Source organism: Cydia fagiglandana, chromosome 7 (genome assembly GCF_963556715.1).
Source record: "Cydia fagiglandana chromosome 7, ilCydFagi1.1, whole genome shotgun sequence".
NCBI lineage: Eukaryota > Metazoa > Arthropoda > Insecta > Lepidoptera > Tortricidae > Cydia > Cydia fagiglandana.
This window is the reverse complement of record NC_085938.1, coordinates 15,543,314-15,558,327: the sequence shown is the minus strand read 5'-3', so window position 1 is coordinate 15,558,327 and position 15,014 is coordinate 15,543,314. Positions and strand designations below refer to the sequence as shown.

Sequence of the window (15,014 nt, the reverse complement as noted above, 5' to 3'; positions counted from 1 at the left end):
AACCATAATTATTGTGAGTATTGAAGTGCCTTGGTTCTGGTCATTTGGATAAATTGAAACAAACTCGAATGTAACTTATCTCATTTATTATGCTATGAAAAATATACATGTTTTTTAAAAGTGTAAAACGTTTTATAGTGTAAAACATTCCTATATACACATATGATATAAGTTAAATATTTACAGACGTTAAGTATTATTAATAGCAAAAGTGCCTTATGAACTATAAGTTCGTTGTTTTTTTAATAAATAAAGAAAAATCTTTAAATAATATACTTTTTATTCTACCTTTCTCCCTTCTTATAATAGGTAGGTCAAATCTAACGAACGCCCAATACTACTTACCTACGTCTAGATTAGATTATTATAATTCATCTCGATTTTAGCATTACTTTCACTAATTCACTAATTATGCTTATTAGATATATTGAGATACATACTTGAATATAAGTTTACCATAAATCTAAGTACAGATGTACCACGAATCTAGAATGACGCTTACATTGTCTATTTGTGAGATGTATGTAGTGAATAACCCTCTCTTTCCGTATTTACTCGGAAACGTTCGTATTTGTCATGCAGGTCATGCTACATCAGTCAGTCTCAGTGCAATAAGTACTGAGGAAATAGGAAAGGATTAGTCACTACATCAGTAACTACAAAAATATTATAGTGCTATGCAATAACATAAACTACCTACATGAACCTTTTCTCATGTGTGATTTTTTTTTTTACATTTTTGTAGTTTGGGCTATGTACAATTAAAATTAGACCCAAACCCATTCTATGAAGTTTTTTTGTACGTGTGACGCAAGGCGAAGTAGTAAATAATGTGTTTTTTAATAAAAAGACAAAACCGGACAAGTGCGAGTAGGACTCACCCACCGAAGGGTTCCGTACTTTTAGTATTTGTTGTTATAGCGGCAACTGTTACTAGCTATTACGGTTCATGAGATACAGCCTGGACACAGACAGAGAGACAGACGGACAATGGAGTCTTGTTATAGGGCCCCGTCTAGATGTTCATTGTAGCAATATCTCTGATTTTTTTACACAATTCCCTTCTACGGGATTTCTCCAATGCTTCTAAGAGATCAAAAAACCATTTCTTACGATCTGATCTTTTCTTATACATCTCCATTATTTCTGCTGCCTTTTCCTCTATTGGTTTACCATTGCATTGTATTTCATCTATTCTCCACTCTTGTATGCCTAGGTATCTGGCCAGATTGCGCCAATACGAGCCTATTTCTTCAACGATGGTTTCTGTTATCCTCTCCCGTTTCTTCTCACATAGACCGTCTGAGAATGCACTATCCTGGTTTTCCTTCGGCGGCGGTTTTGGCAGAACAGTCTGTTGTATCTCTTCTTCAGCTGTAATTAATGAGTAGTGAGATTTCAACAACCTGACGGCTCAGTTTGAAGGTCGACTCGGTAGAACGACTAATAAAATTAAACTCATAAGTCGATAACTATACATGTTGCCAGCTAAGATGCCAATAGTTCGCTCTGTAGCTAATTATACGATAGTCTCTCTCTATCAAACTTCCATATTAGTGCAACAGAGACAGTTGCGTAAACGATTGGCATCTTGGCTAGGCACCCTGTTATGTGGTCCCCGGTCCCCGGAGTATTTGACGATTCCCCGCAGGCGGTTTAATACTAGTAAAACTCATGCCATGCGTTATGGAAATCTACCGTACCCCGCATGCGGGCCCTATCGACCAATGAAACTGAGATTTAAATGCTTTAAGAACAAAAATATGGGTACTGACTGACTTTTGACTAAATTTCATGCCCGTGTTTCGTTTCTGTTATGGTGAATAAACAACATAAAAAGACTAGGTACATAAGTGATAATAAGCATTTGATACAAATGTATGTAAGGATGCTAAGCTAAGCTAATGGTTTTGACTGTACACAAATATAAGTCAGGTTTTCACATTACTTTAGTTACTTTAGGTAGGTAAGTATTAGAGGTTGTGTAGGTAAGGTATGTTGTGGTAAGTGCGGACTAATTTCGACCTGTTGGTAAGCTTCTTTCACAGTATATTTAATTTTTTCCTTCAGTATTGTATGGAATCAACCAGCCAAGCCAGAAACCTGGCCAGCCAGCTGGCCTGGCTGGGCTGGCTGGCTGGCGGCCAGAAAGCTGGGCGTCCTAAATAAGGTGAAGCGATACTTCACACCTGGACAGCTTCTAACACTTTACAAAGCTCAAGTCCGGTCGTGTATGGAGTATTGCAGCCACCTGTGGGATGGCTCAGCTAAATACCAACTCGCCGCTTTGGACTCAGTGGAGCGCTGAGCCAGGAGGATGATTGGCGACAAGAAGCTAACGGCTAAGCTTCAGTCTTTGGCCCATCGGCGGAAAGTCGCCATCCTGTCGGTATTCTACAGGTTGCACTTCGGGGAGTGTGCCCAAGAGCTACACGAGCTTATTCCACCGTCCCCATTCTACCATCGGACTTTTAGACGCACGGCCGGTTTCCATCCTTACTTGGTAGATATTCCACCAATTCGCACGAAGCGCTTTGCTTCTACTTTCCTTATGCGCACTGCCAAGGAATGGAATTCCTTGCCGGCGTCTATATTTCCGTGTTCTTATAACCCGGCAACCTTCAAATCAAGAGTGAACAGGTACCTTCTGGGCGAGCTCGCTCCATCGTAGGCCACGTCTACGCCTCGGCTAGTCTGTGGCCATGAGTAAGCCCATTCATAATAAAAAAAAAAAAAAAGAGTGCAAATTTCAATGCTGGGGGGGGGGGGATCACTTATCGCTGCGGCTTACTGTACTTTGCATAAGGAGGTACCTACGCAAACTCTGTTTTTGGCTGGGAAAGCGCCGGCTTTGCGGAGGTTGCGGGATTAGTACGATACACGGACACATGATTTATATGTTTTATTAAAGCAGTGATAGCATCATTGTACAATAAGGAAGGTATGGGCAAAATTGTTAACGAGTCAATAGAAACCCGACGCCTTATGGCTCGTTAGTACCTTACACCGGGGTGGTTGCCAAGGGGTATAGGCTGTCCGATTTCTAAAATCAAGTTCCCCGTAGATGTACTATGGCGGGTGAGTATCACGGATTTCAGGAACCCTACTAAATACAGCACACAGTCGCATTACCATATCACATCTTACCATGCGCCATGCAATACGTCGCCGTACACGGTAAGCCATAAGCCGAACGTAATACCCCATATGTAATACGTTGGGTCTTTATACACCGTACATCATTCAAAATACCTACCCAACACGCAAATCTCCATACGCCGTACGATATACGCCAGACCCAATACGCCACACGCCATGCTCTGTAGGCGATATGACATATGCCACACGCAATACACCATACGCCGTGCGACACACGCCATGCGTAATACGATATACGGCGTACGCTGTGCATGGAACGCCATACTGTGGTTGAGTCTGAGTCTGAGGCTGTGTCGAAAGACAATTGAATTTTACTCACTCTTAATGAAGAACAAATATTATTAACCCTAGTAGGTACCTAACCGAAACGCAATCATAATGGCTAATACCATCTGTCGAGGACTGATATAAGGTTTTATATGTTATTTACTTTTTATATATTTTGTCTATGTTTTATGGTACCTATTTTGTTTTACCTTTTGTTTTTTACACGAGTTGTCATTAAATGCTGTTTGAAAAGGCCAGCTTTTTCGTTTGCTCCCAAAATTTTAGCTATCGAAGTGGAAATTGTCCTGGATTCCGGGACACCATCATCCCTACAACTTGTGTTAACCCTTTGACCGCCGTTGTCCGGTATAGAAGACAACGATAGAACGATACGCTGGCGCCGTCGTCTTGTATACAAGACACAAATTCAACCACTGAGTTAATGTGAAAATAATAAAAATTGCAATTTCATTTACACTCGTGTTCATATTTAAGGTCTTTGTTTTTTCATTTATTTGCTTTTTAAGCCACTATATAAATCCCTTCTTTTATAATAAGGCATTTAAAAAAATTGCTCCAATTTTCAACATTTTTCATGTTCCTCGTCGCCGTTGTCTTGTATAAAAGACAGCTAGGGATGGGAATGTTAACTCGATATGGGAATTTTTAAAGTAAATATAAAGTCAGAAATATGATTTTATCTAAGTATTTGAACACTTGTTAATCGCCAATTTTTTTCAACGAATAGTAGGTAACTACTTACTAGAATACGTAGAACGAAAGTCAGATAGGCATAACTATATTTAAAGTTCAGGTAGCTTCTTTAGCTCTATAAAGTAGAGTCAGACAAGTAAATTTGCCATTGTAGATTGTGGACTATTTAATTGCAGAAGAGATAAATAAAAAAAATAATTGATGTTATTTTATAGCTTAGTGGGAAGGGATACACCGCAGCGACCGCTTCGCACAAGTGTGGTACAGGGACATACCTGTTTATCAGACTTTACTTTTATTGTTATAACATTGAAGTTAATGTGTAATTTTTTTGTAACAAGTCGTTGAACGTTTTTTTGATAAGAGTTTACCTATAGATTAATGTAAACCAAACTGAAATTATAATGATAGATTCTAATTCCGGAATAATATCTTCACTCATTAAAAATTCAACCCACGTGTAATTTTCACTAAAACAGTTCCGGTATATTGACTTTATCGACACATGATGCGCAGCTTTAACGTTACGCCAATAAAGTTTACGTACCGACAAGCGCTTACGCCGTTGACCTAGAGACTATTATTACTTGATCCGCGCGGAAACAGTCCTTGTCGGTCTGCATTGCGGGCAGTCCATGGGCGCCGTTGTCTTGTATAAAAGACTTCTCGTACAGCCTAGTGCGGCGATATCACGTCTTGAATCGACATTGTTTAGTGGTTGTTTTTTATGTTAAATCCCTATATTTTAAACATTTTCGGGTGTAAAACATATGTTTAATTTTGGCAATTTGGAATGAAATTAAAACAGGATAAGAACAAAGCTAAATTAAAAAGATTTTTACCATAATATTGTAAATATCGATATCACTATTTGCAATCCCTAAACTTTTTATTAGTTGTTTACTTAAAATTTGCTCTGGCGTGTGAGTGAGCGTCTTTGCGGACTAGGTCCGGCGGCCAAAAGGTTAAAAAGTAAAACAAATTTTACTGGGCATGTCATTTGATGTGTGGTCTTTAACTTACATTACAAGATTTTATTTTATATACTTAAAGGAAACATTAGATAAGAATTCGATATTTGAAAATTTCGTATAACCTGTTGCTGCAATGTATGAAGTGGCGCTAAGTGTGATATGGAGGCCAAGAATTGGTGTTGGAAGGCGTGTGTTGGGTTTCAATACTTTCAATCAATATAACGCTTATAGTTTTATCTATAGATTACTAAATTATCCGCACTTCGGGACACCCCACACTAGCGTCTCCCAAGCGTCGGCGTCTGCCAATTTTTTTTTTGGCGATATTGACCTAAACTCATATTACATTTTTTACTTCTTTTGACCTCAGAAATGCGTGGTTATAGTTATTTGTACAACAAGAGATCAAAGTTTGATATTTCTTCGAGTGCTTATTTTGAGTCCCGTGCAAGCGAAAGATTCTATAATAGATTCACGAGCGTAGCGAGTGAATCTAATTTAGAATCTTGAGCGTAGTAAGGGATTCAAAAGCGCACGAGATGTAAATAACTTTGATCTCGTGTAGTACACAAAATTTTTCACCCTAAGCAGTGAGAACATACCTAGAGGGACAGAGATAATAGAACCCAAGTATATCGAACTTGTATTAGACCCCACATGTTGAAATGACATTTGACTATAAAAGTCACTTGAATGACATTTTGTCTCACTCAGTGAGCAAAATGCGATTTTGCTCACTCATACTGTCTCACTAAGTGAGCAAAATGCGATTTTGCTAACTGAGTGAGACAAAATGACTCAGTGAGCAAAATCGCATTTTGCTCACTGTTTTTAAGAAGCAAAGTAGTTAAGAAGTAAAGTTCGAGCTGCTGAGGTGAAAAAAATTTTCGGTTTCCTCATGTTACACCGTGTAGGAATATTTAATTATGTAGTCAACACTATGGCTGCTGCTCGACGCAACGTTGGTGCAACTGCGCAGGGATGCCATTTTTCATAGCGCTGACTAGACGCCGACGCTCAAAAAACGCTAGCGTGTGGTGGCCCTTAACCTGACATACCTTAACCAACCTTAACTCATAATCGGCACTATACCTACCTACATAAAATATTACTAGTTAAAATATTATTATCCACTCACTTGCGGGCAGTGCCCTGTTTATCAAAAGCTTGTAACTTGTAATACAAGTGGAAGTCCCTTTCTAACAAAAGCTGTGAAAAAGGGACTTCCACTTGTATTACAAGTTATAAGCTTTTGATAAACGGGCCACAGGTCACTGAAAAATATCAAGCGACTGATTAGGGTGGTTTTCCACTTGTCCAATGTGCATTGCGGCTCACTCTCTCATTAAGCAAAATGTGAGACGCAAATACTTACTGGACCAAGAAATTGGACAGGTGGAATACCTCCCTTATATGTATATTTTTGTGTCGCGTGTTCCACTGTAGCGTCAAAGCTACTGAACCGATATCGGCGAATGAGGTATCGATTCGTTTAACCGGGTATGGGTGGAATTTATTAGGTATCCCATGGACTTTAGACTTCGACAGGTATTGTATTTAAATCGATGGATATGTCATATAATTCGATATTTATAGCTTTTGAATTACTAGTTGCTTTTCACTGAATGATAACCATAGGATAACATCGTGAGGACGCCGCAGTAACCCCAACAAGACCTATGTTTGCCCTCTGGGTTGGAAAGTCATGGCACAGTCGCTTTCGCAACATCAATAGCCTCGTAAGGCCCCCACCATACTTAGGGATACTTAAAAATATAGGTATCCCTATTTTTAATTTGAACCTTGTAGTATAGTAGATTAGGGTGACTTTCGGTTGTTATAGAATACAATGAAACAAACGAAATGGTATCTTATGTAGTTTTCGAAAGGTTCGAATTAGATTGAAACAGAGCAATAATTGCACATTGGGCTTTACGAGGATAGTGCCCGCGGCAAAATTTTTGGGATTAGCTTGCTAAAATAGAACTCGGGCTTTGTGGCAACCGGGATAACGCTAAGATGAGGAGGAAAAGGAAAAATAAAATGCAAATATTAAAAAAAAGGATATTTATTTTTATTGTACATGTCTGACTCTACGAGCGTTTGGAATACAGGATATTTGACAATAGCAAACGTCGCAAAAAACAACGTATCTAGTAATTTAAAATCACTTTCAGAAAAGTTTACTAAGTAAAAAAAAGTTTACTGTAAATTGACTTCCTTGTTTCTCATAATATTATTGAAATCTAAACTCACACACACACATACACACACACACACACACACACACACACACACACACACACACACACACACACACACACACACACACACACTCATACACACGGACAGTTCAGTCTCTTTTTAATTTAAGTTTAAAATAACTGTTCTAGATTTGTTATTTCATTGAGACGTTAATTTTATTATTTTTTATTATATTTAATATTGTAAGAAACCAGGTGTTTGATACTTAAAAAGAGGTACCAACTTTGTACAATGTAAACGAATGCTTAAAATGAATAAACTTTTTTTTTGTTTTAACTGGTAGGTAATTTACTATACCTAATGCATCATCAAAATCCGAAATGTACCCTTAGCCATCCCTTAGCTTAATGTATTATTAATACTAAGATTAATGTTACAAACAAAACTATATTTATGATGAATAGGATAAACAAGAGTTGTATTCGTTTAGATACATATTTTTTTAGTTTTTTCACAACTATGTCAAAGGCCTTTGCTTCATTGTTTCGAAAATTATCGTCGTGCATCTGACTAAAAAAGTTTTCTATTGGGTCCGAGTAGAAATAGTCAATGCACTTTATTAAGTTATTTGACTTCAGAAATTGCCATAATCCCTGCAATTTTTTGAATCTATGCACATATGTCTCGGTCTGTTGTCCATTTTGATGGACAAATTTATTCATTTTCTGCTTTCTCATGCCATATCTCGAGAAGGCCCGATGTCGCGAGGTTTTCGTGACAATTCTTGTCAAGTTTTTCTTCCTTGTTCCAATCCCTAGCCAACGGGAATCCAAGAGCTTATCGAAGAACGAGACAGTTTTGCATGCATCTATACCGACCCTCCATTTGCGAGTCTTGCCATCATCCTTTTTTGTCAAGTATTTTTTTCGTATAGCTCTCATAAGATAATATGGATGGTATATCAACGAGAGATTATGGCCATATAGTGATATAACACCGTCTGAAACAACAATAAAAAGTTTAAATGAGATACCATGTTACATAATGTTGATCTCTGCTGCGTTGAAAGTTCAATGATAATAGCTTACTTAAATAAAAATCCACGATAAAAACATAAGTGTAAAAACTAGGTCAAGTGCTCTAGTACTAGTATATATGTAATTATTTAAAGTTTAGCAAAATGTGTACGGTTAAAACTTACCAGTAATTTTGCCATCTATAATTTGATAATGTTGATGATCTTCAATGAGAGAGTTCAGGGCTGATCGGAAGAAGACTGCAGCGACACAGATTAATGCAACGAGAAAAAGTTGGACGTCCTCAATAGATGTCACTATTTGCTGCAGGATCAAGATCATCAGGAGTTTGCTCAGGGTCACAACCATAGCACTTTCTTTTAGTTTTGAAAATGATTCACTGTTAGCGAGTCTCCATGCCGTTCTTTCTTTTATTTTGACATCACATTGCTTTTTCGAGTGTATGCCATTTTTGTACAATAAGTTGCATGTCAATGAAACGCAATCTTCAACTAAAGACTTAAAAGTCATTAGTCTACCATTTTGTTGTTCTAGATTGGTTCCTGAAATAAAGTAAACCATTAATTTTAGTTGAGCAATATTTTGTTCATACAAGCAATATTTATTTTTGTACAGTACCAATGGCAATCTTCTGCCTTCATAATTAGACAGGGCAAATGGAACAAGCATGGATAATTATTTTAGCTCATCCCTATATAGCTAATCTAAAATGGCTTGTAAGTTTTGAACAGAAAAACATACAAACAGGCCAAATTAATACAGAATTTACAACAGATACTTACCCTAATTGTAAAAGTCAGCCACTTATTGCAAATTTCTTGAACTACTACACTGATCATAACTGTTTTAAATCCTATTGCTGACATGAGAATTGGCATTTATTTTTTATTTACTTCCTAAACTGTGCCCATTGTGTACAACATAACTACACAAAATGAACAAAAGTAAAGTTTTAATGTTTGTCAAAACAATCGAGAATCAAGTGAAAGTAACTGTCGAAGTCTAAAGTTGAAACAATGAAAAAATAACATAAAGTGTAAATCAACAAATGTCACTTTAACCAGGGACCGTTACCGGTATTCTGACTACAGGTTATTATTGAGGTATAACCGGTGTAATTTGAATTTGGGTATTTATATCACTTAAGCTCCGAATAGAGGTATTCGAATACCGGTATTCAATAGTGTTATCGGTTTAGCCAATTGACAACAAATACCACTATTTGATAGTTTACTCCTAAAGCTATTACCGGTAATAAGTAAGTCCCAATACCGGTTGTAGTAGTACCACGATTCGTTCCTTCGCTACTCGTCAAGGACGTTGTCCGGCCCGCTTGTAAAGTTGTAAATACTTAAGATTCGGATCTTAGAATGCCCGTTTTCATGTTGCTGATGAAATTAGCTGTTAGGTGATGATTTTGATGGATATATAATAGCGTTCATTTGATTCTTTGAATTGTTTTTTTATTGTTGATTTAATTGTATTTTACTATGTATGTAGTTTATAATCTCAAAGATATGAGCGCCGATTAGACATGCGCGCCGCCGCCATAAGGAGTCCGCGCGCCGCCGCCGCCGCCGGTAGTTTAAAATTCGCGCCGAATATTTTTTTATAAGACAGTATTATGCAGCGTTAAAATATGTAATAGGTTATAGTCCGATAAGAAATAGTTAAAATTATTGCGGGCGCCACTTCCTACGTAAATCTCACATTTTTGACGTAAAATACTTACTTAAAATGGCAATAATTACGTACTTACGGAATTTTTCTGGTTATATAATTGAATTTCTACTATTTTATGTCGCACCAACACCATACTAAGTCATTATTTGTAGTATTACAACGTAATGAACCAAATAGATAAAAATATTATTACGGATTTTTTTTCCTGTGCGTTCATCAAGACATCAAGAGACAGACCCGATTTCATTTAAGAAATTTCTTACGAAAATATTGATAAAATTACATGCATTATTGTATACCATTGTTCAGATGTTGCTGCATCCTACGATACCCCGCTAAGTTTGATTTAATGTTAATAAAATGACGCCAATGACTGGTAAAATTTTACCACCTACGAGCTATAAACTTTTTGGAAAAATATAAAAATAATAGGTTTTACTTTAGTTCATACGTTGACATTATCAGTAAGTGTATTTATAATTAAAATTCAATTATTCTATATTAATAAAAAAAAAAACATGATATTGACAAAAAAAAACCTTATGCATATAAAGTACTGTATATTCGGCAACGTCCAAAATACTAGACGTCTTTTCATTATGCGGCGTATCTTTTTATTTACACCGAACCTGGCAACATCCAACATATTTGTCATACCTATGTTTTTTTCGAAACTATTATAAATAGATTTTTTTCATGATTTTTCTACAATAAACAACCACATACCTAATAAGATAATAACACCAAAAAATATACTAACACAGTTTTTAAGATATTTTTTTCCCTTGTCGATTTAAGGGTTAAGCATGACTTTTCATTATACGTCTTAATATTGAAAAGTTGAAAAATTCCACGCCGCCGCCGTGGATTTTTTGGTGGCGCGCCGTTGCCCAATTATTTTCGACCGGCGCGCACGTCTAGCGCCGCCCTATAGGCATTTAGCCGGCGACGGTTCGCCGGTCAAAATTGGTTGGCGGTGGCGGCGAATCGGCGGCGTAGCCTTGAAAACTTGGTTTATGCGAAGAGAATTTAAACCTTTTAATTTCAAGGATTATTTATTGAATTATGGTAGGAAAAAAGTTTTTCATGCCATGAACTGTAGATAAGCAGCACAATGAACATCTTTATATTGTGAGGTTACTGTTAATTGAATCTATCACTAATTCACTACACCTTATAAAACAAAGTCCCCCGCCGCGTCTGTCTGTAACTATATGAATGTATGTTCACGATGAACTCAAAACCTACTCAACTGATTTTCATGCGGATTTCAGCTATCAATAGAAAGATTTTTGAGGCAGCTTTAGTTTAGGTGTACAATTTGTTAAGGTTTTGTGTTATCCGTGCGAAGTCAGTGCGGGTAGCTATAGTCAAATATAATAGTTATTTAGGGTTATGTACGTATCGCCAGGAGAGGTGAATGATTACACACACTGCTCGCACAGAGTACCTACTAATCGCAAAAATAGTATGAATGAATCAATGAGTGAATGCGACTTAAACGTACGATATTAAAAGCCTATAAAAAAAACCTTCAAGAAACTTTTTTACAGTTGATATCAACTTGATATTGGTACGAAATACGGAACCCTAAAAAGAATATTAATTTCAAAATCTCACTGTCATTACATGATTTTGTTGTTGTGTGCGTGACTTCAACTATCGTGCTCATACCTTTACATACAATTGTTGAGGATATATTCTGAAATAGACGTATTAGGTTAGACTCCATATCACCTATTTCTTATTCATTGACATTGCCTGGCCACCGAATCGCTAACTACTGCCACATGTTTAGCTTAAGCATAGACAAGAGAAAGCATGCAGTCTAATATATATTAGCCAAAAAATGTATATATCCGAACTTAATATAAGGTGCTAACAAATTAGCTACCAATATTTTTACAGCTGATAATACTCGACTCCTGGAATATATTAAAGTATGAAACATTTAGGTTTTATGTTTTTTTGAGAAAATTGGAAAACAAATTTGCTACGTAAAAATACCCTGTTAATGAGATAATTAAATGAGACCTCTTTTTAACTGGCCACTTCACGTTGATAAATGAAATGACACGTTGATTATAATGACATTTAACACAAACAATTGTTGACAAAACAGAAAGTGTTAAACATCTTGTCAGTTAAATCATAGACAAATATAATAAGCATAGAGTGCTCACTCCGTACATCAGTTTTGGAGCAAAAAGACTATTATTTTCGTAGTTGACATTTAGCATCGAGTAGCGGAATTATCTGCCGCTACTTGATACTAGATGTCTCAAATCTCGCGACTCACGAAAATTGTATTGAACAACTATTTACAACTAATATTAAAGCAGAAGGAGTTGAAAATAAGTTCCAGTTAATCCTTGTTTAATATTCGCTGAAAGTTGTTGAGCATTAGACATTTCGGTCGGTGCAACATCTATTGTCAAATAGCAGTACTGATAATTCCGTTACTCGATACTAGATGTTGACTACGAAAAGAATAGTATTTTTGGTACCAAAACTGATGTATGGAGTGAGCATGAGCACTCTATGTATTTTTTCTTTATGTGGTTAAATGCACGTAATGATTATTTTTAATTAATTTTTTTAATATAATTTTAATTTATTTTTTTGTTCGGTAAATAAAACAAAAATATGATATGAAAAGTTTTCTTGATTTCTATTTAAAGTTAATTGTTTTTATATAATAAAGTACCATCTCTTAAAATATCGGTACCTAATTTGTTAGCACCTTATATAAAAGCAATAAATTCCCGATCAAACTAATCTGCATAGCATTTGCAACGCAACGTGTGTAAATATCATCGTTAATGTCAAATTTCTATGAAAATATGACGTTTATATTATAATAACACTCCCTCACTTTGTTCTGTTCAAATCGGTGCAAAGTTAGCTTAGACAGACTCTAGTATCTAACAAGGTCACGCCGATGCCACGGCGATAGCGCAGTGTCGGCAGCGGCGACGCGAAAATTTTGGCGGCGGCGGCGGCGCGAAAATTTTGATGGCGGCGGCGGCGCGCCGGCGCGGCGCTCATATTTCATATGGAAATGTTTTCTGGGGTTAATTCTTTTCATTAATTCATTCATTAACCTCGTGCTTTGAAACGGTCGCAATTTCGAACCACTTGCTACGCTCATGATTAAATTACATATGAAATATTTCGCTTGTACAGCGATCAATATTAGCATGAGGACTTAACAAAAACTTTAACCTCTTGTCGCAAAGTTTTTGGTTACTCTTTGATCAAGTGCAATGAATACCGGTATTAAATACGATAACCATTACCGGTATACTGAATACCTGTTATTATTGAGGTATTAATGAATACCGGTATTTCATTATGTCAATTAGTGTAGTTTAGCGATAAAGACAAAAACGGAATGACAGCAATACCTCTAATTCGAATATAGGTATAACATTTTAACCGGTATTCGTTTGACAGTTTATATACAGGTATTTAATAAAACCGGTTATACGGTCCCTGACTTTAACACATTCGCTATGGCAATTAGTACAACCATACATGCATTGGGTTGAATAGATTTGATGCCAGAGTGATGGTGTCAAGGGGAATGTGGAAGACTGCACAAACAAACATAGGTAGTCCCCATTTTTCTCTCAATTTTAGATGATTTGATACATATAGTAGATCGTCATACTCAACTTTTACTGTGGGATCAATTCTGAAATTGCGATAAAAAATTTGGTTGTCCCATACATTTTGGCTGGTCCCTTTTCTATGGCAGGCTATTTTTTTTTATAATGTCAAAATTTGGAGAGTAAAATGGGAGAAATGTTTTTTTATACAGAAGCCGTTGTCCACTATCCCCTTGTATTTTTAGACATTTTGTTTAAAAACATAATTAAAATAAAATAAAACAAAACAAATAGACAAACATAATCATAAATAAAGTGGACACTCTTTTAACTGACACTCTTTCCCTCAATTTACTAAAAATATGTGCAGTAAATGGAATTGACATGCTTGTTTGCTTTTCTGTCCTACTTATCCTGAGCATTAAGTATTTTGACTTTACTTTCTCTAGGTTTTAAAGCTTTGAAATACTAGACTTATAATGTTATGTCTTAGTTAATTTCTCTCTCAACTTTACTAAATAAAAATGGAGCAAAACTTACCATATTGATTTATGTTTTGTTTCAGTCCAGGATTTGGTTCATAACAAGTGATGCTATTCATTACCTCCATATTATCTGGAAGTCTCTGAGCCAGCACTTGTAATGGCAAAATATTTTCTTCAGATAATACATCTCTAAGTTCCAAAACCTTTAAAAGCTGTCCAATCGTAGTTATTTGCTCGTATCTCCTGGCAGAGTTGATATCGTTTTGGTATAAACCTTTCATCGCATGTAGTATTTGGCTGTGCATATCACTCATACTGACCCTTAGAGTAATTAATTCCTTTAGCTTTGAATAAGTTGTTGCCATTGTTCGAAGAGAAGCGTGGAATGGTTGAATTTCGACACGCACCATCTTTATTTCAGAGATGCTTCCTTTTGGCGTTGCTTTTATACATTTTACTCAATAATTTTCTTCGTCCAACCAAGTGTCCTCAAATGCGAAACAAATTATAAAAAAAGCCTAAGATCGTAGAAAGATTACTGAAGAAATTAATTAGCAACTTATTTTAGTCAAGTCAAGCAAGTACTAATGAATGTCAATGTCAAAAAAAATGCTTTACGTTCCATTTCTCAAATGACCAGTATGCTTCTTTTTTTTTCTTCTTTATATTTAAGAGCTGTGCTCTTGTCGGTGGAGCAATCTCCAACTCGTCCGATCCTCTGCCAACTCCTTGACCTTCTGATATGACACGACCTGGACCTTTTCTTTTATTTGGTTAAAGTAATTGATTCTTGGTCTTCCTCTTCCTCTCTTTCCCTCTATTTTTCCTTCTATGATGTTCTTTAGGAACATGTCGTGTGTTTAGGAACAACCAGTATGC

At 36.3% G+C, this 15,014-nt stretch overlaps 1 protein-coding gene across 2 annotated transcripts; it reads right to left on the bottom strand.

Annotated features, from left to right (window-relative positions):
* Window positions 1–69: 69 nt before the first annotated feature.
* LOC134665997 (fas-associated death domain protein) lies at window positions 70–14,707 on the bottom strand. 2 transcript variants are annotated; one of them, XM_063523065.1, is made up of 3 exons: window positions 14,191–14,707; window positions 8,521–8,898; window positions 7,376–8,319 (listed from the first exon to the last, which is right to left on the bottom strand). In XM_063523065.1, exons 1-3 carry the CDS (start codon window positions 14,543–14,545, stop codon window positions 7,724–7,726), a joined length of 1,329 nt encoding a protein of 442 aa, XP_063379135.1. In that variant the 5' UTR covers window positions 14,546–14,707; the 3' UTR covers window positions 7,376–7,723. The 2 variants fall into 2 exon arrangements, with proteins under 2 accessions (XP_063379136.1, XP_063379135.1); XM_063523066.1 differs by lacking the exons at window positions 7,376–8,319; window positions 8,521–8,898 and adding an exon at window positions 70–1,374.
* Window positions 14,708–15,014: the final 307 nt, after the last annotated feature.

What these genes read in the sequence shown, in the direction of transcription:
- LOC134665997 (XM_063523065.1), bottom strand. Translation starts at nt 14,545, where the DNA reads ATGGTGCGTGTCGAAATTCAACCATTCCACGCTTCTCTTCGAACAATG. An exon ending in ACAAAACATAAATCAATATG is followed by an intron (nt 8,899 to 14,190) that starts GTAAGTTTTGCT and finishes ACTTTATTTCAG; the next exon opens with GAACCAATCTAGAACAACAA. An exon ending in TATAGATGGCAAAATTACTG is followed by an intron (nt 8,320 to 8,520) that starts GTAAGTTTTAAC and finishes TTGTTGTTTCAG; the next exon opens with ACGGTGTTATATCACTATAT.